We start from the raw sequence: 25,767 nt of genomic DNA, 5'->3' as shown, positions 1-25,767 counted from the left end.
TCTCGAAACGTAGTGTTACTGTTTTCTTGTTTCACTTAACGATGGCAAATGTCCGGAAAAATCCTGTTTCCTTCACAATCCTTCCATCGTCAAAAATAACCTTTAAACAAAGAATTGATTCTCGGTACGGACCCGGAACCAGTAAACAAATCAAAGACCTTGAGAGCTTGCATCTTAAATTAACTAAACACATTAATCATTTAACTTTCTTGCATAAATGTAAGGTTGAAGACCTTATGCCTATAGGGTTTAACTCTAAAAACTCCTTTTCATAGTAGGAAAGCCAGTAAAATTTTGTCTTCTGCTTCTAAATCTTTACTTAAAGAAAGAATTGCATATCATCATCGTGAAAAATACCTCCTCCAAAATAGTATTGAGTGTAAAAAAACTGAATTAAAAACACTGATCGGTACAGAATTCAACAACATTCTCGAAAGCATCCAAAATAGATGTATAAAAGTTTCTGAAACAGATAAGAAAAAGAAAATCTCCAAACTGGAAAAAATTAGGCCTAAAAAATGTGATTTGCCTAAGGATGGCAACGTGAATACGGATGCAAATAATAAAAACGTAATCAATCTCTCTTCGAAAATCCTGAATGAAGCGGAAATATCAGTATTATCCAAGGGTTTAAACTTTTCTGTGGCACAAAAATCGGTAAAGGCACTGGATTTCGTAACTGGAATTGAGTCGGCTGTTTCACAGTTACCTGAGGAACAGGGTGACCGCTTCCGCTGCGAGGCCAGTCTTTTACTCAGAAAAATTCCTCCCACAAAACCCAATTTAACAATAGAGGAGAAAAAGGCCAGGTCGATCCTTGGGAAAGATGACACGGTCAAAATCTTACCTGCCGACAAAGGCAACGCTACTGTGGTACTTGACTCAGTAGCGTATAAAGAAAAGATTGCGGAAACTTTAAATACTGGCAAATATACAGTTTTAAATAAAGACCCGACTGATTCATTTGAACGCAAAGTAGCAAACACCTTAAGAAAACATAAAGAATTTTTTTCAGATAAATTTAGATCTAAATTAACTCCTCACCACTCCAAAATCCCCCATATGTATGGCCTTCCCAAAATCCACAAACCTACCATCCCTCTCCGGCCCATCATTAGTTCTCGTGATTCACCTTGCAGGGAATTGTCTAAAGTCCTCTTGGACATCTTAACACCATTGGTAGGAAAAACTGACTCTTTCATCAAAAATTCCAGGGATTTCGTAGAGAAGTCAAAATCCCTAAAGTTGACTGAAACTGACAAACTGGTAAGTTTTGATGTCGAAAGTCTATTTACAAATGTACCAGTTCCAGAAACTCTCGGAATTATTAAATCACGTCTCAAAGAAGACCAAACATTAAAGGATAGAACTAAACTTCCCGTGCCAGTAATTATGGAACTGTTAGAACTATGCACTCAATGCAATTATTTTGAGTTAGAGGGTAAAATTTACCGTCAAGATGAGGGGATGGCAATGGGTTCTCCACTGTCTCCTATTTTCGCCAATATCTTTATGGAGGAATTCGAGCGAAAAGCTTTGGCTTCAGCTCAGTTCAAACCGAAGATTTGGTGGAGGTATGTGGATGATACCTTTGTTATTTTTTCTCATGGAGACATTGAATTAAATAATTTTTTGAATCACATTAATAGTATTTCTCCTTCCATCCGCCTCACAATGGAAGTGGAAGTCCAAAACAAGCTTCCCTTTTTGGATGTGTGTGTATTAAGAGATAGGGATGTCCTTAAGACAACTGTTTTTCGAAAGATAACACACACAGGAAAATATTTAAATTATCAATCCAACCATCAAAAATCTGTCAAAGAAGGAGTAGCCTACTCGTTGTTTGATAGAGCAAAGAGCTTGTGCTCAGATAAAGATGGACTAAAAGAAGAATTTAAGAAAATTGAATCGGATCTCAGAAGCAATGGATACCCTCAATTAGTAATTAATAAGTGCAAACGAACCAGAAGAATCATTCCTGAGTCAGAAAAACAGAATTGTGATAAATTTGCGTTTATGTCAATCCCTTATGTGCCGGGATTATCGGAGAAAATTAGAAGAGTAGGTAGAAAGTACAACATTAGAACCGCGTTTAAAAACACACAACACTCTTAGACAAAGTCTCGTAAAAACAAAACCAAAAAATGGCACACAGGATTCCAAAAACTGTGTTTACAGTATAAAATGTAGCTGCAATAGGGAATACATAGGCGAGACAAAAAGACCACTAAACATAAGGATAAAAGAACACAAAGAAAACACGAGAAAGGGTTTCACAGAAAAGTCAAAAATTGCACACCATTGTTGGTCCGAAGACCATCATATGAATTGGGATGAAGCCCACATAATACATCGGGAACCACATTTCTTCAAAAGGAAATTAATTGAGGCAACATACATTAAATTGGCAGACCAACCAATCAGTCAACCATCAGTCGAGATTAGGCCGCTTTGGTTGCCAATTCTAAAAAATGAACTAAAGAGAATACCAAAAGTATCAAACGGATCGGATATTTGCAATAAACCAATGCGGAGTCACAATATGGTTTTAAGAAGTTCATCTCGCATGAACCAATAATAACGAAAGGGCCCATTCCTGTTCCCCTTCCCTTGTATTTCCGCCATCTTGTTTTAGCCGGCCGTCACGATTACCATTGGCTACCCCCTCTGGTCAGTCGTAAATGGTTAGTAGACGAGTGAAGACATATTGTGACATGTATTCCGTAGTTTAGTTTAATGATTGGTGTTTTGTATAGTTTTTTTATTAAGTGCATGTCTTTAGTGTTAGTGAAGTTGACATACAACATGTAGGTTGTGATTCCTGACTCAGGCGTGCCACAACGCTTTAGTAAGATTTGTTTATTTTAACCTAGTTTGTAATTATGTATTAGGTTAGTTCTTTACCTGAAGAAGAGATCAGATTGCAGATCTCGAAACGTAGTGTTACTGTTTTCTTGTTTCACTTAACGATGGCAAATGTCCGGAAAAATCCTGTTTCCTTCACAATCCTTCCATCGTCAAAAATAACCTTTAAACAAAGAATTGATTCTCGGTACGGACCCGGAACCAGTAAACAAATCAAAGACCTTGAGAGCTTGCATCTTAAATTAACTAAACACATTAATCATTTAACTTTCTTGCATAAATGTAAGGTTGAAGACCTTATGCCTATAGGGTTAACTCTAAAAACTCCTTTTCATAGTAGGAAAGCCAGTAAAATTTTGTCTTCTGCTTCTAAATCTTTACTTAAAGAAAGAATTGCATATCATCATCGTGAAAAATACCTCCTCCAAAATAGTATTGAGTGTAAAAAAACTGAATTAAAAACACTGATCGGTACAGAATTCAACAACATTCTCGAAAGCATCCAAAATAGATGTATAAAAGTTTCTGAAACAGATAAGAAAAAGAAAATCTCCAAACTGGAAAAAATTAGGCCTAAAAAATGTGATTTGCCTAAGGATGGCAACGTGAATACGGATGCAAATAATAAAAACGTAATCAATCTCTCTTCGAAAATCCTGAATGAAGCGGAAATATCAGTATTATCCAAGGGTTTTAAACTTTTCTGTGGCACAAAAATCGGTAAAGGCACTGGATTTCGTAACTGGAATTGAGTCGGCTGTTTCACAGTTACCTGAGGAACAGGGTGACCGCTTCCGCTGCGAGGCCAGTCTTTTACTCAGAAAAATTCCTCCCACAAAACCCAATTTAACAATAGAGGAGAAAAAGGCCAGGTCGATCCTTGGGAAAGATGACACGGTCAAAATCTTACCTGCCGACAAAGGCAACGCTACTGTGGTACTTGACTCAGTAGCGTATAAAGAAAAGATTGCGGAAACTTTAAATACTGGCAAATATACAGTTTTAAATAAAGACCCGACTGATTCATTTGAACGCAAAGTAGCAAACACCTTAAGAAAACATAAAGAATTTTTTTCAGATAAATTTAGATCTAAATTAACTCCTCACCACTCCAAAATCCCCCATATGTATGGCCTTCCCAAAATCCACAAACCTACCATCCCTCTCCGGCCCATCATTAGTTCTCGTGATTCACCTTGCAGGGAATTGTCTAAAGTCCTCTTGGACATCTTAACACCATTGGTAGGAAAAACTGACTCTTTCATCAAAAATTCCAGGGATTTCGTAGAGAAGTCAAAATCCCTAAAGTTGACTGAAACTGACAAACTGGTAAGTTTTGATGTCGAAAGTCTATTTACAAATGTACCAGTTCCAGAAACTCTCGGAATTATTAAATCACGTCTCAAAGAAGACCAAACATTAAAGGATAGAACTAAACTTCCCGTGCCAGTAATTATGGAACTGTTAGAACTATGCACTCAATGCAATTATTTTGAGTTAGAGGGTAAAATTTACCGTCAAGATGAGGGGATGGCAATGGGTTCTCCACTGTCTCCTATTTTCGCCAATATCTTTATGGAGGAATTCGAGCGAAAAGCTTTGGCTTCAGCTCAGTTCAAACCGAAGATTTGGTGGAGGTATGTGGATGATACCTTTGTTATTTTTTCTCATGGAGACATTGAATTAAATAATTTTTTGAATCACATTAATAGTATTTCTCCTTCCATCCGCCTCACAATGGAAGTGGAAGTCCAAAACAAGCTTCCCTTTTTGGATGTGTGTGTATTAAGAGATAGGGATGTCCTTAAGACAACTGTTTTTCGAAAGATAACACACACAGGAAAATATTTAAATTATCAATCCAACCATCAAAAATCTGTCAAAGAAGGAGTAGCCTACTCGTTGTTTGATAGAGCAAAGAGCTTGTGCTCAGATAAAGATGGACTAAAAGAAGAATTTAAGAAAATTGAATCGGATCTCAGAAGCAATGGATACCCTCAATTAGTAATTAATAAGTGCAAACGAACCAGAAGAATCATTCCTGAGTCAGAAAAACAGAATTGTGATAAATTTGCGTTTATGTCAATCCCTTATGTGCCGGGATTATCGGAGAAAATTAGAAGAGTAGGTAGAAAGTACAACATTAGAACCGCGTTTAAAACACACAACACTCTTAGACAAAGTCTCGTAAAAACAAAACCAAAAAATGGCACACAGGATTCCAAAAACTGTGTTTACAGTATAAAATGTAGCTGCAATAGGGAATACATAGGCGAGACAAAAAGACCACTAAACATAAGGATAAAAGAACACAAAGAAAACACGAGAAAGGGTTTTCACAGAAAAGTCAAAAATTGCACACCATTGTTGGTCCGAAGACCATCATATGAATTGGGATGAAGCCCACATAATACATCGGGAACCACATTTCTTCAAAAGGAAATTAATTGAGGCAACATACATTAAATTGGCAGACCAACCAATCAGTCAACCATCAGTCGAGATTAGGCCGCTTTGGTTGCCAATTCTAAAAAATGAACTAAAGAGAATACCAAAAGTATCAAACGGATCGGATATTTGCAATAAACCAATGCGGAGTCACAATATGGTTTTAAGAAGTTCATCTCGCATGAACCAATAATAACGAAAGGGCCCATTCCTGTTCCCCTTCCCTTGTATTTCCGCCATCTTGTTTTAGCCGGCCGTCACGATTACCATTGGCTACCCCCTCTGGTCAGTCGTAAATGGTTAGTAGACGAGTGAAGACATATTGTGACATGTATTCCGTAGTTTAGTTTAATGATTGGTGTTTTGTATAGTTTTTTTATTAAGTGCATGTCTTTAGTGTTAGTGAAGTTGACATACAACATGTAGGTTGTGATTCCTGACTCAGGCGTGCCACAACGCTTTAGTAAGATTTGTTTATTTTAACCTAGTTTGTAATTATGTATTAGGTTAGTTCTTTACCTGAAGAAGAGATCAGATTGCAGATCTCGAAACGTAGTGTTACTGTTTTCTTGTTTCACTTAACGATGGCAAATGTCCGGAAAAATCCTGTTTCCTTCACAATCCTTCCATCGTCAAAAATAACCTTTAAACAAAGAATTGATTCTCGGTACGGACCCGGAACCAGTAAACAAATCAAAGACCTTGAGAGCTTGCATCTTAAATTAACTAAACACATTAATCATTTAACTTTCTTGCATAAATGTAAGGTTGAAGACCTTATGCCTATAGGGTTAACTCTAAAAACTCCTTTTCATAGTAGGAAAGCCAGTAAAATTTTGTCTTCTGCTTCTAAATCTTTACTTAAAGAAAGAATTGCATATCATCATCGTGAAAAATACCTCCTCCAAAATAGTATTGAGTGTAAAAAAACTGAATTAAAAACACTGATCGGTACAGAATTCAACAACATTCTCGAAAGCATCCAAAATAGATGTATAAAAGTTTCTGAAACAGATAAGAAAAAGAAAATCTCCAAACTGGAAAAAATTAGGCCTAAAAAATGTGATTTGCCTAAGGATGGCAACGTGAATACGGATGCAAATAATAAAAACGTAATCAATCTCTCTTCGAAAATCCTGAATGAAGCGGAAATATCAGTATTATCCAAGGGTTTTAAACTTTTCTGTGGCACAAAAATCGGTAAAGGCACTGGATTTCGTAACTGGAATTGAGTCGGCTGTTTCACAGTTACCTGAGGAACAGGGTGACCGCTTCCGCTGCGAGGCCAGTCTTTTACTCAGAAAAATTCCTCCCACAAAAACCCAATTTAACAATAGAGGAGAAAAAGGCCAGGTCGATCCTTGGGAAAGATGACACGGTCAAAATCTTACCTGCCGACAAAGGCAACGCTACTGTGGTACTTGACTCAGTAGCGTATAAAGAAAAGATTGCGGAAACTTTAAATACTGGCAAATATACAGTTTTAAATAAAGACCCGACTGATTCATTTGAACGCAAAGTAGCAAACACCTTAAGAAAACATAAAGAATTTTTTTCAGATAAATTTAGATCTAAATTAACTCCTCACCACTCCAAAATCCCCCATATGTATGGCCTTCCCAAAATCCACAAACCTACCATCCCTCTCCGGCCCATCATTAGTTCTCGTGATTCACCTTGCAGGGAATTGTCTAAAGTCCTCTTGGACATCTTAACACCATTGGTAGGAAAAACTGACTCTTTCATCAAAAATTCCAGGGATTTCGTAGAGAAGTCCAAAATCCCTAAAGTTGACTGAAACTGACAAACTGGTAAGTTTTGATGTCGAAAGTCTATTTACAAATGTACCAGTTCCAGAAACTCTCGGAATTATTAAATCACGTCTCAAAGAAGACCAAACATTAAAGGATAGAACTAAACTTCCCGTGCCAGTAATTATGGAACTGTTAGAACTATGCACTCAATGCAATTATTTTGAGTTAGAGGGTAAAATTTACCGTCAAGATGAGGGGATGGCAATGGGTTCTCCACTGTCTCCTATTTTCGCCAATATCTTTATGGAGGAATTCGAGCGAAAAGCTTTGGCTTCAGCTCAGTTCAAACCGAAGATTTGGTGGAGGTATGTGGATGATACCTTTGTTATTTTTTCTCATGGAGACATTGAATTAAATAATTTTTTGAATCACATTAATAGTATTTCTCCTTCCATCCGCCTCACAATGGAAGTGGAAGTCCAAAACAAGCTTCCCCTTTTTGGATGTGTGTGTATTAAGAGATAGGGATGTCCTTAAGACAACTGTTTTTCGAAAGATAACACACACAGGAAAATATTTAAATTATCAATCCAACCATCAAAAATCTGTCAAAGAAGGAGTAGCCTACTCGTTGTTTGATAGAGCAAAGAGCTTGTGCTCAGATAAAGATGGACTAAAAGAAGAATTTAAGAAAATTGAATCGGATCTCAGAAGCAATGGATACCCTCAATTAGTAATTAATAAGTGCAAACGAACCAGAAGAATCATTCCTGAGTCAGAAAAACAGAATTGTGATAAATTTGCGTTTATGTCAATCCCTTATGTGCCGGGATTATCGGAGAAAATTAGAAGAGTAGGTAGAAAGTACAACATTAGAACCGCGTTTAAAACACACAACACTCTTAGACAAAGTCTCGTAAAAACAAAACCAAAAAATGGCACACAGGATTCCAAAAACTGTGTTTACAGTATAAAATGTAGCTGCAATAGGGAATACATAGGCGAGACAAAAAGACCACTAAACATAAGGATAAAAGAACACAAAGAAAACACGAGAAAGGGTTTCACAGAAAAGTCAAAAATTGCACACCATTGTTGGTCCGAAGACCATCATATGAATTGGGATGAAGCCCACATAATACATCGGGAACCACATTTCTTCAAAAGGAAATTAATTGAGGCAACATACATTAAATTGGCAGACCAACCAATCAGTCAACCATCAGTCGAGATTAGGCCGCTTTGGTTGCCAATTCTAAAAAATGAACTAAAGAGAATACCAAAAGTATCAAACGGATCGGATATTTGCAATAAACCAATGCGGAGTCACAATATGGTTTTAAGAAGTTCATCTCGCATGAACCAATAATAACGAAAGGGCCCATTCCTGTTCCCCTTCCCTTGTATTTCCGCCATCTTGTTTTAGCCGGCCGTCACGATTACCATTGGCTACCCCCTCTGGTCAGTCGTAAATGGTTAGTAGACGAGTGAAGACATATTGTGACATGTATTCCGTAGTTTAGTTTAATGATTGGTGTTTTGTATAGTTTTTTTATTAAGTGCATGTCTTTAGTGTTAGTGAAGTTGACATACAACATGTAGGTTGTGATTCCTGACTCAGGCGTGCCACAACGCTTTAGTAAGATTTGTTTATTTTAACCTAGTTTGTAATTATGTATTAGGTTAGTTCTTTACCTGAAGAAGAGATCAGATTGCAGATCTCGAAACGTAGTGTTACTGTTTTCTTGTTTCACTTAACGATGGCAAATGTCCGGAAAAATCCTGTTTCCTTCACAATCCTTCCATCGTCAAAAATAACCTTTAAACAAAGAATATTTATCTACTTTAGTCCTTTTAGTTAAATTTGATTTATTTCTATGGGCACCTACATTTGTTTTACTCACTGTTGCAGAAGTTATATTTAATGATTTTATAAATGTATTATATTTATGAAAGATGAAAATTTGGCATTTTGAATTCTTAAATATAAATCAGCTCTGTAAAATCGTATAAGAAGATTACTTTAAACCATTCATTAATATCTGATGTTAGTCAATCAGAAACTAGGTACCATGACTAGCCTTATCTCCTGTGTGGTACCCAACTTACGCTTATAATAGAAAAAGAAAGTATGATCTGTGGCATCTATCACCATATATGAGTTAAACGGGCCTGTACTTGTAAATAGATAGCATCTTGTCATAAATCTCGAGCACTCCAATTAACTATAGAATATTAGACAACACAACTGTTTCTCTCGCTACACCTTTTGAATATAAACTCAGCTATGATTGCAAACATTTTAAATTTAAATTAAAAATCTAAAATAACACGAAATTTAAAAGTTACCAAAAGTTCGGAAATGTTTGTAAATCTTTTACTATTTAAGCAACCACATATCTGCCCTTAAAAACAAATGTCTAAGCCATTTAGTGTGCTTGACCATTATCTTGATCAGTCCGACGTTCGAGAGTCAAACAGACTGATAAAGTGTCAAGTAGTACAAACATTCAAAATTAGTGTCTAAAATCCTAAGCTCCTAATTACATGGTGTTGAAATGATCCTAAATTGAAAATAGACATTAAATCCCAAACGTAGAATTTTCAATTAAGAATTAAAACTTTGAAATATTAAGTCAAAGTCTTAATATTTTTTCATACTGCATGTAATTTAAATTTCTTTATAGTTTCTTTTCTTTCGTAAAAATGCTTCTTGCAAAAATGTGTATTTGATATACATTCTATTGTAATGTGATATTTACAAGTATAAAATGTTATTGTGGCATTGACTATAAAACAACGTAATGGAGATAATATATAGGCAACCACAAGGTTCATGTTAAAAAAGTAAATATGGCAAATAACATTAAATAAGTCCTCCTCCGTAGACTAACGGCTCTCTAACCGAGAGATCACGGGTTCAAATTCCGGGGAGGTCCAATCATGAACTTTGACAATAAACACCAGTGCACAACGAAGCCAGCATAGCCAAAACGCTGAGGCTTAAATGAGATAAAAAACATTAAATAATTAGAATGAAGTTATAACAAGTGTACTACGTGGCCGCGTTATAAGTTTATAAAGGTCAGCCAACAGGCAAAAAGAAGAAAAAAAAGAGATAATATCGTCTGCTATTTCTCTTTTCCCTAGTTCAAGTTGTCTAGTTGTAGGCTTTTTGAGAGGTTAGCTGGTTGACCTCTATTAAATTGGAAGTTAGTTTGAGTTTATTAGTTTTTGTGTTATTAGACAATTTATAAAAGATCAACATGCTGATTAATTCAGCAAAGAGCCGTGAGTTATATTACTTTTATTCTAGCTTAAAAAGAACGTTTCATATGTTATGTTGTACCTTTGACATATTTTCCCAATATTGTAGAATAACCTAGGTATCCTTTTTAATATTTTAAACCCAATTATTTAGATTTTTAATTTGATACATGACTTGTGCAGTATGTGAAACACTATAAATATGTTTGATTTTAAGATAGCCTTCCTGAATTTTAGCAGTAAAGTCTAGGTCTTACCTATCATGTTTTTAAGATTTTAAAAGGACAGCCTTCTAAAAAGCAAGGTCTAGAATACAGTACAGGGTATTTATTTACATTAGCGTGACCATGGAAAATGGACTTTTTTTCATGGGTTGGGCATTTATAGCCAAGTATTATTATCACAGGTGCATATGAACTGGGGGGAAAGTATATTATTGTATTATATTAATGCATTTCGGACATTATTGCGTTAAGGAGCAGGGGCATCATGTGATCTGGGATTCGACTTTTGCAAGCTCGAGTTAATTTTTTTTCTAAAAGAGCAAGCAGTGCGTAGCGGGCAGGCATCGTTGACAGGATTAACGTATTAGTCAGCATCTTTTCAGTAACTTATCACTTACCTTAATGTTCAGGTGAGGGTACGATAATTTCATTGATTTTATGCGCCGGTAAGATACACGATGGGTAGTTATTATCGTAGGTACCATGAAAGGTTTTTGACAAATTTATACAAGTAACAAACCAAAAGTTAATTATAACATAATTTATTATACAAACATAACATACTTTTTCATTAAATGTGTTTGGTACGATTATTTTATACGAAAGTACGATAATTTCTCGTTGTTGGTATGATAATCAGTTTTTTAAATCTGGCTATACTGTGTTTGAGCAGACGCGGAGTTATAGGAAACTATCAAGAATGGAGTTTTCAGAGGATTTAAAAAAATCGTAGCTCCTTTGATTTTTGTTGCCGACAAATTTTTTCTTCAATATTGTTTTCAGGAAAAATTGTAGTTTTCAGGAAAAAAATGAACATACCTTTCCATGGTCACGTTAATGTAAATTGATACCCAGTACAGGAATGTCGTTTTTATATTGATGTAAAAAAATAATATTTTTCAATACAAACAAATTATATAATTCAAAATTAATACAGCACACCATATTTTGTATAGGGTAGGGTACGGTAAGCGGACCCGGTTTTTATATCGAAATGGCAAACGATATTACTTAATCATAACCATCGATATAATCAATCGATACTGATTAATTGTTTTGAACTATTAACTTAAATAATCTATATCAACAGCTGTAAACACTTTCAAATAATACACGTAGGGTAATCAATTTTAGAAAAATACAAACATTGCTTTGAAAGATGATAAGACATGTTTTTCGTGGCTTCAATATGTTGGACTCGTACAGAAAAACCCACTATGTAAAATTTGTGGGAAAGAAACAACTGTAACTGTGAGAGGAGCAAATATGGTTGTCTTCGGTTTTCCTAATTTTGATTAATAAGAATTTGTTTTATCACTGTAAATATTAAATTCATATTTTAATTTAAAACATATGATTGTTATTGAGGACTATAGATACTTTTATATCAATTGATAGTCTAGGATTTGAGTTGTGAATATTAGTTATCGATGAATATATTCTTCGATATAAAAAACCAGTTCCGCTTATCGTACTCTACCCGAAAATCTGTTTACAGTTGGACAGATGATTTAAATCCATCTATGAAAGATATTTTATGGCTTGACTGAAAATGTAAATATTGGCCGGTGTGGGTTTTTAACGATAAACTGTTATCTTCAGGATTTCCTTATCTCTTACTACTCACACATCCAGAAAGGGAAGTTTGTTTTTGACTTTTACCTCCACTGTAAGGCGAATGGAGGGAGAAATGCTATTAATGTGGGACAAACACACGTTAAGTTCAGTGTCTCCATGAGGGAGGATGACGAAAGTATGTCCACCAGATTCTCGGTTTGAACTGAGCCAGTAGCTCAAATTCTTCCATAAAGATATTGACAAAAATGGGTGATAAAGAAGATCCTATTGCCATTCCCTCATCTTGATGATACATTTTACACTCTATTTCAAAATAGTTAGACTGAGTGCATATGTTTGTAGATGAACTTTAGCAAAAAACCCTGGCTGAAGCACCATGGATCAAAAGCTGGTGTTGAAACACCATGATCCATGGAAATAGTATAAAGTAAGTAAATGTTACATTGTTTTGTGTGTAACATTTTATAAATATAGATAATTTTTTATTCATCATTAATTATTAATTTTTAAAATTAAAAACCAGTAGAACAATGTTGTTATTTGAAATACTTATTACGTAATTTGGTTCGACATTTCGTTTTCAGTGTTTTTAGATAGTCATAAATATTGATGATTCGATTTTGGAAGTGGCGGCTTATTGTACTGCAGTCTTGTTTGTAAAATTGTATATAAACACACATAGCACAGGTAGTTCTATTCGTCATTAAATTATTACCTTCTTATATATAAAAACTATGTTGTAATTTAAAATAACTATAATGTAATTTAGTAGTTGTTTTCAGTAGTTAATATATCATGGGTATAGTGATTCGATTGTGGTGGTGGCCGCTTATCAACGTAGCAGCCCCATCAAGGTACCTAAAACACTAAATAAAGTCATGTTTTAAATTAATTTATTAATTTTAAAATTTATTAATTTATACAATGTCTCAACATCATAAATAATAAAGGAACCATCATAACCATCAAGCAAACAATTAGGATAGGTAATAGGAATAATCTTATTTAAATAATAAAGAAATCATAACAACAAAATTATTAATAACATAACATAACAACAAAACAAACTTATAAAAACCAAGAAAAATACCGGTCTTTCAATCCTATTTTGATTAATTTTCTAAAATTAACTAACAATTTCATTTTAATGAAGCCACTTATGAAATATAATATTATTTAAAATCTTAAAATGTATTTACATTGGTATAGATGACTTAAGTTAACTATTAAATTAATTAATCAGTATCAGTTAATTATATCAATAGGTGTAGTTGTGCAACGTTGTTTATTAATATCAATACAAAAATCAGGTCCGCTTATCATACTCTACCCAAATATTTTTATTAGTTTCTCCTGATACTTACATCTTTATTTAGTTCTGGAATGTTTTGTTTTAAGACAGTGCTAGCGATTTTTGAGTGAAAAAATATTTTTTTAGAAAACTTCCCAACGTTGGACAATCTGGAATGTGATCTGAAATCAGGAAATTACCGATCGGAAAACATCGGTACATTTGCTGGTCATCAGTGATTTTTTCTGTATACATTGAATGCATTTTGCTACAAAATTAACTGAGAGTTTAAGCAGTGTGGAATATTTGTGTTTACAGTTTATGTGTTGTTGCTCATATTCAAGTATATTGTGGACTGAAGTAATTAAGAAATTTGTTGCCTGAAACAGCATAGAAAATATAAGTTTTCCTTGTTCACAGTGTTGCCTGCTGCTCAAAATGTCAGCAAGCTCCTCCAGCAAGGCGGGGCCATGTCCGTGGTAGCGGTAAGGAACCAGGCCACCGAGGTAGCTCCCAAGAAAGAAGCCAAGGGTAAATTTTATACATTCGCTACCACAAAATCAGCATAGCCTGAGAGTACTAAAAATGTCTAGAGCACCATAATTTTATATGAAGCATAATGTTTAATGTTAAGATTTAATTAATTACAGTAGAACCTCTTGTATCCAACAATGATGGGACTGAGCCATAGTTGGAACGGCCAGAAGGTCGGATATCGGGAGAAGTAAAAAATGCCTTTCCCAGGTGGAAAAAATACATGTATGCAGTGTACTGCATTAAGCGAACAACTTTATTGTACTTGTAAATAACAGGATTTGTATGTTGCTGAACACTTTTCAAACATTTACAGTTTTTAAATTAAATGAAAATGTGAGTAAAATCTAAATGTATATACAGTACCTTATTTAAAGAATTCAGTAATGGATTTTTGTTTCAATTTTGTCAATCTTGATCTTGCAGAAGTATCCCTTCAATTTTTTCCCACAATACATCCAATGGGGTTGAATTTGGATGTTTCTAGATTTATTTCAGTGCAACGTCGAAGGCGTCTTTAGCAGCAGAATTATGTTGTCACTTGTGGTTTCCTCTTCATCCGACTCAATTTCATCTTCCCGGCTTCATTCTGCACAATAGCAATGATTTGGTCGTCGCTGAGATCTTCATTCGCTGTAACTTCCGAAACGAGCCCTTTACAAGCCACTCTTCTACATCTGTCATCTGGAGATCGTGCTGAAACACTTTTAGATTTTCTAATGCTTCTGTTTTGTCTGTCTCAACATCTGCTTCTGTCAAAGTTAGCTCATGATCAGTTTCAGGTTCTTCTTGTTTCAATGATGGCCAAATCTTTTTCCAAGCCTTATGAAGGGTGGTTTGTTTAATTTCATCCCAAGCTGCAGCAATGATATAGATGGTATTTTTTATATTTAAACTTTCCATTGCCTCAAAAGGTTACATCTTTCTGTTTTTTCCATGAGAAAGCCGATATATTTTCTTCTGTATCTTCTCTTTACGTGGGATGGTAAAAATCAAGTATGAACAGGTTCGCCAACGGAGCATGGTCGGATCACACATACGGTAGGGCACTAGACAGACGGTGGGACACTAGACAGACGGTTGGACACTAGACAGACGGTCGGACACTAGACAGACGGTCAGACACTAGACAGACGGTCGGACACTAGACAGACGGTCGGACACTAGACAGACGGTCGGACACTAGACAGACGGTCGGACACTAGACAGACGGTCGGACACTAGACAGACGGTCGGACACTAGACATACGGTCGGATATCGGGAGTCAGATGTGGGAAGGTCGGATATGAGAGGTTCTACTGTAAATAGAGTTAAATATGGTCATAATTTGAATGGTGAATTTTCCTGTATGAGACAAGTTGAGGTAAAATGCAGCTCAAGTTTTTTCCAGACAGCATTCTGTGCAGCTGAAATTTAGTGGTGTCCACTTATCTGACTCTCATAACGACCTGATAGGTTGTTTTTGGCGGTTTGTGGAACTGCTGAAATCATAGACTGGTAGGCCTCATGGTGTGCTTCCGGGTGCGCAAAAGTTCCTTGAGGCTTAAGTGCATGGCAATAGGCCATCCCATAGAAGAAGAAGAAGAAGAACAGACATTAAAATCTGTGAAACTTTATATGGCTATAAAATTTAAATTTTGCTTGAAATAAAAACCACTTCATGATCCAGCTTATTGGTACTACATGTGTGGCTCACCCGGCTAGTGGGAATCTGAGCTTGGATTCCAGTGATTGAAAGACTTTTGATTCATTGAATGTAAATTAGTCCTATTACCATTAAATTTTATACTACGGATTTAATGAACAATACATATTGTATGTGATCTCCTAGTTGTATATTGTTTGTTTCATTAAGCATGGGTAACAAAACATTCAAATACTGTGAAATTAAAATGTGCACAAAATTTAACAACAGCTTTTTGGTGTAAAATGAAAGAATATGTATCAGAAACCAATGAATTAAATTAAAGTGCGCCTGAGTGGTCGAACCCCCCTCCTCCAGCGAACCAGTCCCGATACTTACTTATTGAACAGAACCTGTAGAAGATGAAACCACCAAAGTCTTCTTCTATCCTGCAGCAAATGATTGTGCATTTTCCTTGCTCTCTTTCTAATTAGAATTAGCAACAGTTAATGCCTATAATTGCTTATAGATAAATGACTTGATTACACAATCTTGTTACACACAGACAGATGACAGAGCAAGTAGTTGTACTGCTAGTGTGATCATACAATATGTTGCCAAGTTGACATAACAATGGCCTATTAACATTACTTCCCTGTAGAATGTACAACTTCTAACAAACTAAATATATGTATTTGTATGGGATTTATTGAATCTTGACCTTGTTAATGGGAAAAACCTATAAAATGATAAAATACAACTGACTAGATTCTATGCCAAGAGTTTGTTAAATTGTTCATTCTTTAGGGTGTTTGTAAAGACTCAATTAAGAAACCTGGGATTTGGGGGAATCAGGAACTGGAGAAAATAATATTAATTAATTAATAATTACGTATTGGTAAAGCTGATGAGATCTCCTTTATGAAATATATACATAGAATTACAAGGTTTTTTTTCTGTTACAGATGCTGCAGCGTACAGACCTTATTCGCCTTTCAAGGCAAACAATTGGGCCGAGTTTGCTCTGGCCAGACTGGATGACATCATAAACTGGGGACGAAAGGTAAATAAGATGTTTGTTTACAAAGTTGAATCTTTCCATCCCTCATGTCCAGCCTATATTTACCAGTATTTACCATGCTTAAGAGTTAAACAAATAATTCTTCATCAGGTTGTGAACCCATAACAAATTTGCTTTGGCAAAAGTGACATGGCATTTTGTGATGTTTCAGCAAGTGCAGTGGTCGCAATTTTACTTTGACAAGTCACCTCTTTTAGGATCAAACACTCTTTTGGTGTTTGTGTAAGGTTTCACTAAATAATTCACAACTTTTTTCAAAAATAAACACAATGAGATGATTTCTGTTTTATTATGTAGGAAAACAAGTAGACTTCAACTTATAATATATATTTGAATGATAAAGCATATAAAAACTTTTCAAAATGTAATTTTAATATACAAAAGTTGTAATTTTATGATCATGATCTATTTGTATGTACCTTTTTTATTGTTCTGTATATAAATGTGAATAAATATACCAAGTTAGAAAAAATAAGTACCTGTATAACTGAGTTTTTGAATTTTTAAAATTTTACTACACAATGTTCAAAATCTGAACCCATATAGGCTATGAGTCAACTCTCATATTTTGCAAATAGCTTTTACCAGTTATAAGAAATTGATTCAAGGTGAATCATCCTTTTTTATTTTATTTATTATGTATAAAATGAGACATAACATTTTTTTAAATCATGCACAGTAAATTGTTTTGTAAAATTAACTCAACTTTAATAACTAGAGTAAAATAAAATCAAAGACACATTTTTTCAGTTTGCTTCAGAGTTGACATCAATCAAAATAATGTTCAACACACAGAAAGTATTGTCAGTTATAGTTATTCCATAAAGTCTACATACAATACACTATTTACAATAGTTATTTTCCAATACATTTGCTATTTAACGACACATATGTGCAGGCTGGCAGTCAATATAAACTAATCTTGCAATTCGTGCAAACTGTTTTTGATCTCCTCTTCTTTTGGCATTGTTTTTACTACAGACTATATGAATTTTTCTTTGTCTCCTTTTAATTTTATTGCTCCAAATGTATTTCTTTGAAAATCCCCTCCAGCCCACAAATCTAAGTGTTCCATTCCTTAGAATGGAACATGACACTCATGGAACTTTTTCATGAAGACACTCATTTGCAAAACTTTGGATCACTGAAATTGATGTTTCATCATCATGACTACTTTCGTGGTCACTAAACCTATTACGAGAGTCAACAATCGATGGACTTGTTTATTGTCTAATACAATAAAGTATACTGTTTTCTCTCACTGGTGATCTTTTACTCATTTCGGAAACGATAAAAAGTTCTTAAGACGTAATATAAGGTTAGAACAAGTAAACTAATGTAAAATGTCTAACATAACCATGAACTAGGACTCATACTGTACACTAGCAGAAAACAACTGCAGCACTAAGATTGCGGCTCACTGCCACTGCCTTTGAGATATCAGCTGCATTACAATAATGAATTATATGTATATTCAAACTGTGGACACTTGCATTTTGTTGCACATTTCTTTGGCTTTGATTTGAGGTTAAGTACAATGCCAAATGCCATTAATTAGTAACAGAACAATAAATATTGGAAACGCCAATCTAGTCAGGACCTTGGCACTTTTCAGAATTAATTGAAGGCCGACTACATCGCACTAAAAAATGTATTCATAGAAAATTTATTTACTGTAGTAAATTTATTTTTATAGTTTACAGTATTATTATTGTTGAATTTCACAAATATATATTTAAAATTTTATAAAATTTCGAAGGTTGTACTTAGAAAAATTAACAAATGATGCTATACCGCCACTTTAGGAACTGTATATACCAGAGTAAGATGTACCTTCATTGTGGGTTTCATTCAGGGTTCCATCTGGCCATTGACATTTGGCTTGGCGTGCTGCGCTGTAGAGATGATGCACATCGCCGCTCCTCGTTATGACATGGACAGGTACGGAGTGGTGTTCCGAGCATCCCCTCGCCAGGCCGATTGCATCATTGTGGCCGGCACACTCACCAACAAGATGGCACCTGCGCTGCGCAAGGTGTATGATCAGGTAATTTCTAGTTGTACTTTACATAATTTGAAGAATGAAAACTTGAACTCATTAGACACTTGTTTCTCTCTGTATGTGCATGGTGTACATGCGTGAGTGTGGGAACTCTTAGTTGTAGATTTCCAATGAACTTTTGAAAAACTTTATTTAAATTTTTTTTAAATTTAATTTTGGTATACAGATGGAATGTTCTCAAAAAATGTAACACATTAAGGCTTTAACAGTTTGAAAATTACTGAAGTTCAGATACAAGGAGGGAGGTAAGGGAAGAAACTAAAAAATGTACACAGGGCAAATCTAGGAAAAAAGAGCTTCAAGTTTTGAGAGCCAAGAATTTTAATAAGGAAGAAAGATAAGATAAGGAAGATATACGATGCTTGTATCTTTCTTTTCTTCTAGAACTGGCCTTAAGATCCTGGTTACAGTTACTTCCAGTTTGTATGTAAGCATAGTGTTCTCATTCTTTCTTAAAAGCATAGTGTTAAATTTTGTTACTTAGTAAGAATCGTAAGCTTCTTTTCAATTCCTATCATTATTGGTCATTCACAATACATACATTTGTTTATTACATATTAATTACATAATTACTGTATTTTTTATTCTAAAAAAAACTGGTATAACATTTTTACATTTTTGTACAGTAGGCATCAATTTTTCAAACAATATTGCTGTAACCATCAATAGAAATAGTAATGGTTTGGAAACTTGTATGGTATCTCTGTACAGATTTGCCAGTGGCGTAGTGTAGCGGGTACAATGTTTATCGCAAGATAACCGGATCAAGCAACGTAGAGCGTGGCTTCTGCTTGGATGGGTGACCGCTGAGCGATCCTGTCCTTGCAAGCAGCCCGCTTGCCCGGCCGTTGGTGGTGATTCGGAAGTCACCTTTAAGGTCCCCAGGTTATGTTAGAGAGGGCTTCTTAGCCCTAACTTCCCTTGGTAAAATAAGACATTTACTTTACTCTACTTTTACAGATGCCAGAGCCACGCTGGGTGATCTCTATGGGCAGTTGTGCCAATGGCGGTGGCTACTACCACTACTCGTACTCTGTCGTCAGGGGCTGTGACAGGATCATACCCGTGGACATATATGTTCCAGGTGAGTTCTTTGTCTCCTCTTATTAATATGTAACTAAATGAAAAAATAAACCGTAACAATGGAATAACAAAGATCTGACAGAATGTGATTAGAGAGTTATTATTATAGACAACAACAACAATACGATTTTAAGATGCAGCTGTAGTGGAACGACCTTGAACATTACTTCACAAGAACAATGTAAAAGACATTTTTAATTGTAGAATTAAGATGTCTCTTTTTAAAGATATGATTCTTCTTCTTCTTCTATGGGGCGGCCTATTGCCGTACTCTTAAGTCTCAAGGGCTTTTTGCGCACCCTGGAAGCATACCATGAGGCCTACCAGTCTAAGGTTCCACAAACCGCTGAAAAACAACTTATCAGGTCCTCTTGGGGAAATTCACCACCCTTGTCCAACCTACCAAAGATAGCATACTGCTCCCTTGCTATTAAAGAGTCCCACCCGCCCTGCTCCCTTGCTTGTACAATAATTAAAGAGCAAGTGTTCGGCAGTTTCATCCTTATCATCACACATTCTATAGAACGGATCCTCTTGAAGGATGCCGACTCTGTGATGCTTTCTCAGGTGACCATGTCCTGTGATCAGACCTATAACCCGAGAAGACATTGATCTACTTAGTGAGAGAATTAGACTCCACCCTAGAGGAATAAACAATATTATTGTTACTGCAACATGTACCTCCTCCAAAATGCTCCGTTTTTAACTCCAGCTCCTGAAGAAGCTTAACTAATGTCCACTCTCCAAATGTGATACAACCAGTAGTTTCTGCCTTAATGTGTTCTTACTGTAATGATCAAATAATTGATCTACTGTAATGTACTGTTACTTTTGCCTTACTTTCTCCTGCTTTCCCACGACGAGATGTTCTGCACTATCAAGCGTTTAACTGTAGTAAAACAAGTGGAAGTCCACGTTTCAGATTAGATTAGGAGTCTATTGTGTTTTGCATTATGTTATTGTTGTTCTCCCACAGTGGAAGCTCTGCTCTATCAAATCCTTCAGATCCAGAAGAAGATCAATCAGAAGTCTCTCTATATATTAATTATTGTTATCTTGCATAATGAACCTCCATATAGAAATCACTGTTCTATGATGAAATGCTTCTCTAATATCCAACTTTTAAACTGCTGATACATTTTGTTTGCAATACATTTACCGTATTTGTGGAGCTATATATTATGGTTGTGGCTATCATCTAAGATAAAATTGGTTCTTTGTTGAAACATTAACACAATCAATTTAACTGTGCTAATAATGTTTGAATATTATGTTAAGAATTTTTTGATACAGTGTGAACCGGAAATCTTGGATGATGAACTTGGCCATGAACGCCTAAGAACTAAGACATTGTTGTTTCTACAGGATGTCCCCCCACAGCGGAAGCTCTGCTTTATGGCGTGCTCCAGCTCCAGAAGAAAATCAAGCGAATGTCCGCTGTCCAGATGTGGTATCGCCGATAGACTATATTCGAAGTAGCTCCACTCTTCTTGCTTGCAGTCCCGGAGTAATCTGTGTGGACTGCGAGGCTCTACACCTTCATTGTAAATAATACTCAACTTCTATATTGCTCTATCAGAAGACATAGTGTTTACTATGATTGTACTATTAAATACTATCTCAGCCATTTTGTAATGGTGTTATGATTTCTTAATCCTTGTTATGTATTCCCTTTATGTTATATACTAAGGTTTCAAGGAGTAATTTTTGTTAACTTTATACTGTACTTTGTGTTTTTGTATTAAGGACCACTTTTTGTCACTAAAAAGAGAACAATTGAATTTACTGTTATTTTATGTTGATACTATGATCTCTCTTAGTAACTTTGTTGCTTGTATTGCTTTGTTTATTAAGTATAATAAATTAATTATATTAATAATCAAAATGTAATTTTTATAATGAATCCATTAATTGCATTAAAACTAAATTTATTCTCCATATATTGCCCTATTTGGTTGGTTTCTTCATAGAATTATTAGTGCAAATACGTACCTATATTATAAAATTATATATCACAATATATCAGTATAGATTGATGAACTAAAGGAATTAAATACATTTCACACTGTAACCGTGTTAACTAATAAAATCAGTATGTTACATGGAAAAATTGGCATATTATGTATAATGTTTACATATGCACGTTACTGTGGACGCTCCGACGGAGTGGACAAACGGAACTGGTCCCCCAAAAGAGCATTTAATTTCAAAATAATCGATTGCCTAATAATTTTTGTTAGGCTAAAAAGAACATTTATGTTGGAACTTTGAAACCAGTGATAATAAAATATATAAATTCAAACTATATATGTATTTTAATTTGCAAAAAACAAATGGCACTACCCATATAATAATTCAATTTTGTTAAAAACTCTAAATATTTGAATTTTACCATCACTTAGTAAAAGGTGTGTGAGGTAATTTCTTACTACAGTATTTCTTGTGGCTTCTACCTGTACCAGGTACTTTCAGTAACCGAGCACAAATTTAACTCGTACTGATTTAGAATCATACGTAACAGAGTACTAAAATGGTACAGTTACATGTTTCAGTACTCTTACTGCTAAACCCAGGAACAACGGTAATTGTAATGTATTCGTACTTGTTTAGAATGAGATGCTACAGAGTACTCCTAAAATTATTATAGAGTTAGATGTTCCAGCTACTGTTACTACTAAGCTAATCGATTACTTTGTACCAGGAACGGTGGTAAACATGTACAGTATCTGTATCATAAAAGTACCTTTAGCAGTAACATGTACCGGGTACTTTCGGTTTGCGGAACCTTGTACTACTCTCGGGACAGACAAGTATCCGGTACAAAACGACACGAGTCATGTACCGACTTGCAGGGATAATACTAAGCTGCGTCCACCGCAGTCATTGGATTTAACCCTCCGAGCGTCCATCATAAAAAAATGCACACCCGTTTTGTGAGGTTTTGCAGGCTCTCCTTGTAAAATCTATAATAAATCTAAATATTAAGCAGTCTAAATGTATAGGTTAAGAGGTGGCTGCACTGATGTGATCTTGGCTTTTATCACTTAAGAACAATAATGAGTATTCTAAAACCATGTTAATCCTTTATTTTTGGTCCCAATGTTTGGAAGAATACCTTTAGAAATAGACAGTATCTAATTGTGTTTGGAGATTGATAAAAGGTGTTTTGATTTTTCTTAATTAATTGTTTGAGTTTTTAAATTTAGATTTCTTTTTGTTGTAACAACATATTTGCTATGCTGTAAATTCAAATTTACCATTGTCCTTACGGACATATATAAAAATACCCATCATAATAGATCTAAACCTAACTACAACAAGCACTAAGACTTCTCCGGTTTCCTGACCATTTTTAAACATATTAAGCAAGTTCCACTTGGCCATATACATAAATGTAGAGAATAGATACATTTTTTATTACAAAAATTTGTTGACAATTATAACTTGTCAATGGAGTGAAAAATTAAAATCATGAACTCAACAAAAATAACAAACTCTACTTTTAGTGATAAAATAAAATAAATATGTAATTACCAAATAATACACAACGTTGATTACTGCAACTTCTTTATCAAGCTTCTCGAATTTTTCATTCTGATTTTCTATCTCATTATTTAATAGCTGTTACCGGCCCCCGCACGCAATTCTCATACTATTAGTAAAGTCACTTATGATGTAATATGATGGAGTCCTATAAACTTATATAAACGTAAGTAAGCATATTATTACAGTGTACTTAGTTTAGAGGATCAGAGTGTAACCTATACATCTGTTTGTGTGTTCTTAAATCATATTTTGTACATATAGAACATTTCTGGTTCGAATTAACTATACAGTATTTCCGATGCCTTAGTTATAATTTTCAGGGTTTGCCTTGTTCCTCCGAATCAAGAAAATATATTAGTACAAATACACATGTCTCGTAAACCTACTTCGGTTTTACTTCTAGTCCTTGACATATACTTTAGGTCTAAGAAATTTCTGGTGCCATAGTTGAGTTTGCCCTTAGGTATTGATAAAGAAAATATATGCATATGTGGGACTGAGAAGCCTACTTCGGACAAAAGGTGTATACTTTCGGCCATTTAAATTCACTATTGTTACCATAGCTAAGTTTGTCTTATTATATACATAACCCTTGCTCTTGGAAACCTACCACGTCCAAAAGCGTTGACTTCCAGTCTAAGATATTTTTAATGCCATAGTAGGGTTTGACTTGTCCCAATGAAGGAAGTTATAAGATGTTATTTTAATCAAACAGGACACTTTTTTTGTTCTCTTAGGACAAGAAGCTTATAAATTGCACTTAGTCCTGTAAGAACCTTTGCGCTGCTTCCGGAGTGATAGGATATTCAGGATGGGTAAGGTTAGGGAGTAGGGGCCACCTCTTATCGAGATCCATGAGGAAGAATTAGGGCACTACATCTCAAAGTCATCCCGGAAGAAGGGGAGGCCAGCTCTGAACCAGCCTCTCCAGTCAAAGTAGGCAGGAGGTGTCACACCCTTGTTGAGGTTAACAAGAACCTCTGAGGTAAGGGATCAAACCCCACCAACTCCAACAGTCATCTTCCACAGTAGACTAGACCTATCGAATTGCCCATGAACCCCAGAATCTCAACATTTGCGGTTAGTGATGTGTCGCTACTGAACATCCATAAGGTTGCCCAGATTGAAGTGGCACATCGGTTTTTGCTGTGCCCAGTGGTGGGTTCAACTGGTAGGTATAAACCAGCCAGAAGTGATCCCTGCTGGGTTCAAACAGGAAACTTACATGTACATCTTTTTTAACGCACTTGGTCCATCGTTGTACAAGCTTCCTGATGCCATCATAAAAAATTATTTGCGGTTGCGAGCCAGGAATGTACAGCTTATTTCAATACTTCGTCGAGGTAAATCGATGGCCATTTAATGCCTCTTTGAGTGGACACAATCAAGTCATAGTCAGAGGAGACAAGTTCGAGACTATGGATGGTAAGACAGTACTTCAAAACTTAGTTTCTGGAGCGTTTCAGCAGTATGCGGACGAGCATTGTGCAATAACACAACGCGTTTTGATAACAGTCTTCTGCGTTTGCTTCGAGTTTCAGGCTTTAGCTTGGCAGTAAGCATGTAACGTGTATACGGTTTATTGTAGTGCCCTTTCCCTCATAATGTTCCAGTACTGGACCTTGTGAATCCCAAAAATCGTAAGCATCAGTTGTCATAGGACGGTTGGGTCTTGGACTTGTTCTTGTACGGCGAATTTGGATGTTTCCATTCCATGCTCTACCGTTTCCTCTCCAGCTCGTAATGATGGATCCATGTTTCGTCACCAGTAACGATCCTGACTAAGTTTTCCCGATCGTTACCATACTTATCCAAATGTTTTTGGCAGACGACCAAACGTGCTTGTTTGTACAACTGTGTGAGTTGTTTTGAGACCCTTGTTGCACAAACTTTGTGAAACCCAAGGCCATTGTGGATTATTTCGTGGGCAGAGCCGTGACTAATTTGCAGACGATGTGCTTCATCGTCAATAGTTACTCGTCTGTTTAAAAGAACCATTTCACGTGAACGCTCAATGTTTTCCTCATTTTTGGAAGTAAATGTGCGTCCTTCATCGTGCGTAACATTTGTGCGACCTTTTCTAATTTGTCAATCCATTTGTAAAAACTCCGTTGTGGCAAAACACTGTTCTCCTACTTTACCAAAAGTATTCGGTGAATTTTGGCCCCTGATTCACCTTCCGACAACAAAAAGTAGATCACCACCAATAATGTTGGTTTAGCCACCATCTAAAACTAAAACATACTGAACTAATAACAGATACTGCACTGACCGAGTGGGATAGAGAATGGTTCTACTCCACTTCCCCTACTTTCTCGCGGTACACTGAACCAGACCATACATTTGCAAGTGTCTAAAAGGGCGCGACGCACTATAAAGCGAAGAGAATCTCCAGACCTGAAGGAGTGG

General features: G+C 35.5%; 1 protein-coding gene across 1 annotated transcript; it reads left to right on the top strand.

Annotated features, from left to right (window-relative positions):
• The first annotated feature begins 10,203 nt into the window (after positions 1-10,203).
• LOC124355354 (NADH-quinone oxidoreductase subunit B 2-like) lies at positions 10,204-21,442 on the top strand. The gene is made up of 6 exons (XM_046806468.1): positions 10,204-10,358; positions 13,848-13,958; positions 16,552-16,649; positions 18,523-18,714; positions 19,690-19,813; positions 21,178-21,442. The coding sequence occupies exons 1-6, from the start codon at positions 10,334-10,336 to the stop codon at positions 21,273-21,275; spliced, it is 648 nt and encodes a 215-aa protein (XP_046662424.1). The 5' UTR covers positions 10,204-10,333; the 3' UTR covers positions 21,276-21,442.
• The last annotated feature ends 4,325 nt before the right edge of the window (positions 21,443-25,767 follow it).

The sequence above is a fragment of the Homalodisca vitripennis genome, chromosome 2 (assembly GCF_021130785.1).
Source record: "Homalodisca vitripennis isolate AUS2020 chromosome 2, UT_GWSS_2.1, whole genome shotgun sequence".
Taxonomy (NCBI): domain Eukaryota; kingdom Metazoa; phylum Arthropoda; class Insecta; order Hemiptera; family Cicadellidae; genus Homalodisca; species Homalodisca vitripennis.
This window is presented reverse-complemented; position numbering and strand designations above follow the sequence as displayed.

Bases quoted from the DNA above. Each gene is read 5' to 3' on its own strand.
- LOC124355354 (XM_046806468.1), top strand. From the start codon at position 10,334: ATGCTGATTAATTCAGCAAAGAGCC. The intron at 13,959-16,551 runs GTAAATTTTATA...TTTCTGTTACAG, and splicing joins TCCCAAGAAAGAAGCCAAGG to ATGCTGCAGCGTACAGACCT. The intron at 18,715-19,689 runs GTAATTTCTAGT...CTACTTTTACAG, and splicing joins TGCGCAAGGTGTATGATCAG to ATGCCAGAGCCACGCTGGGT.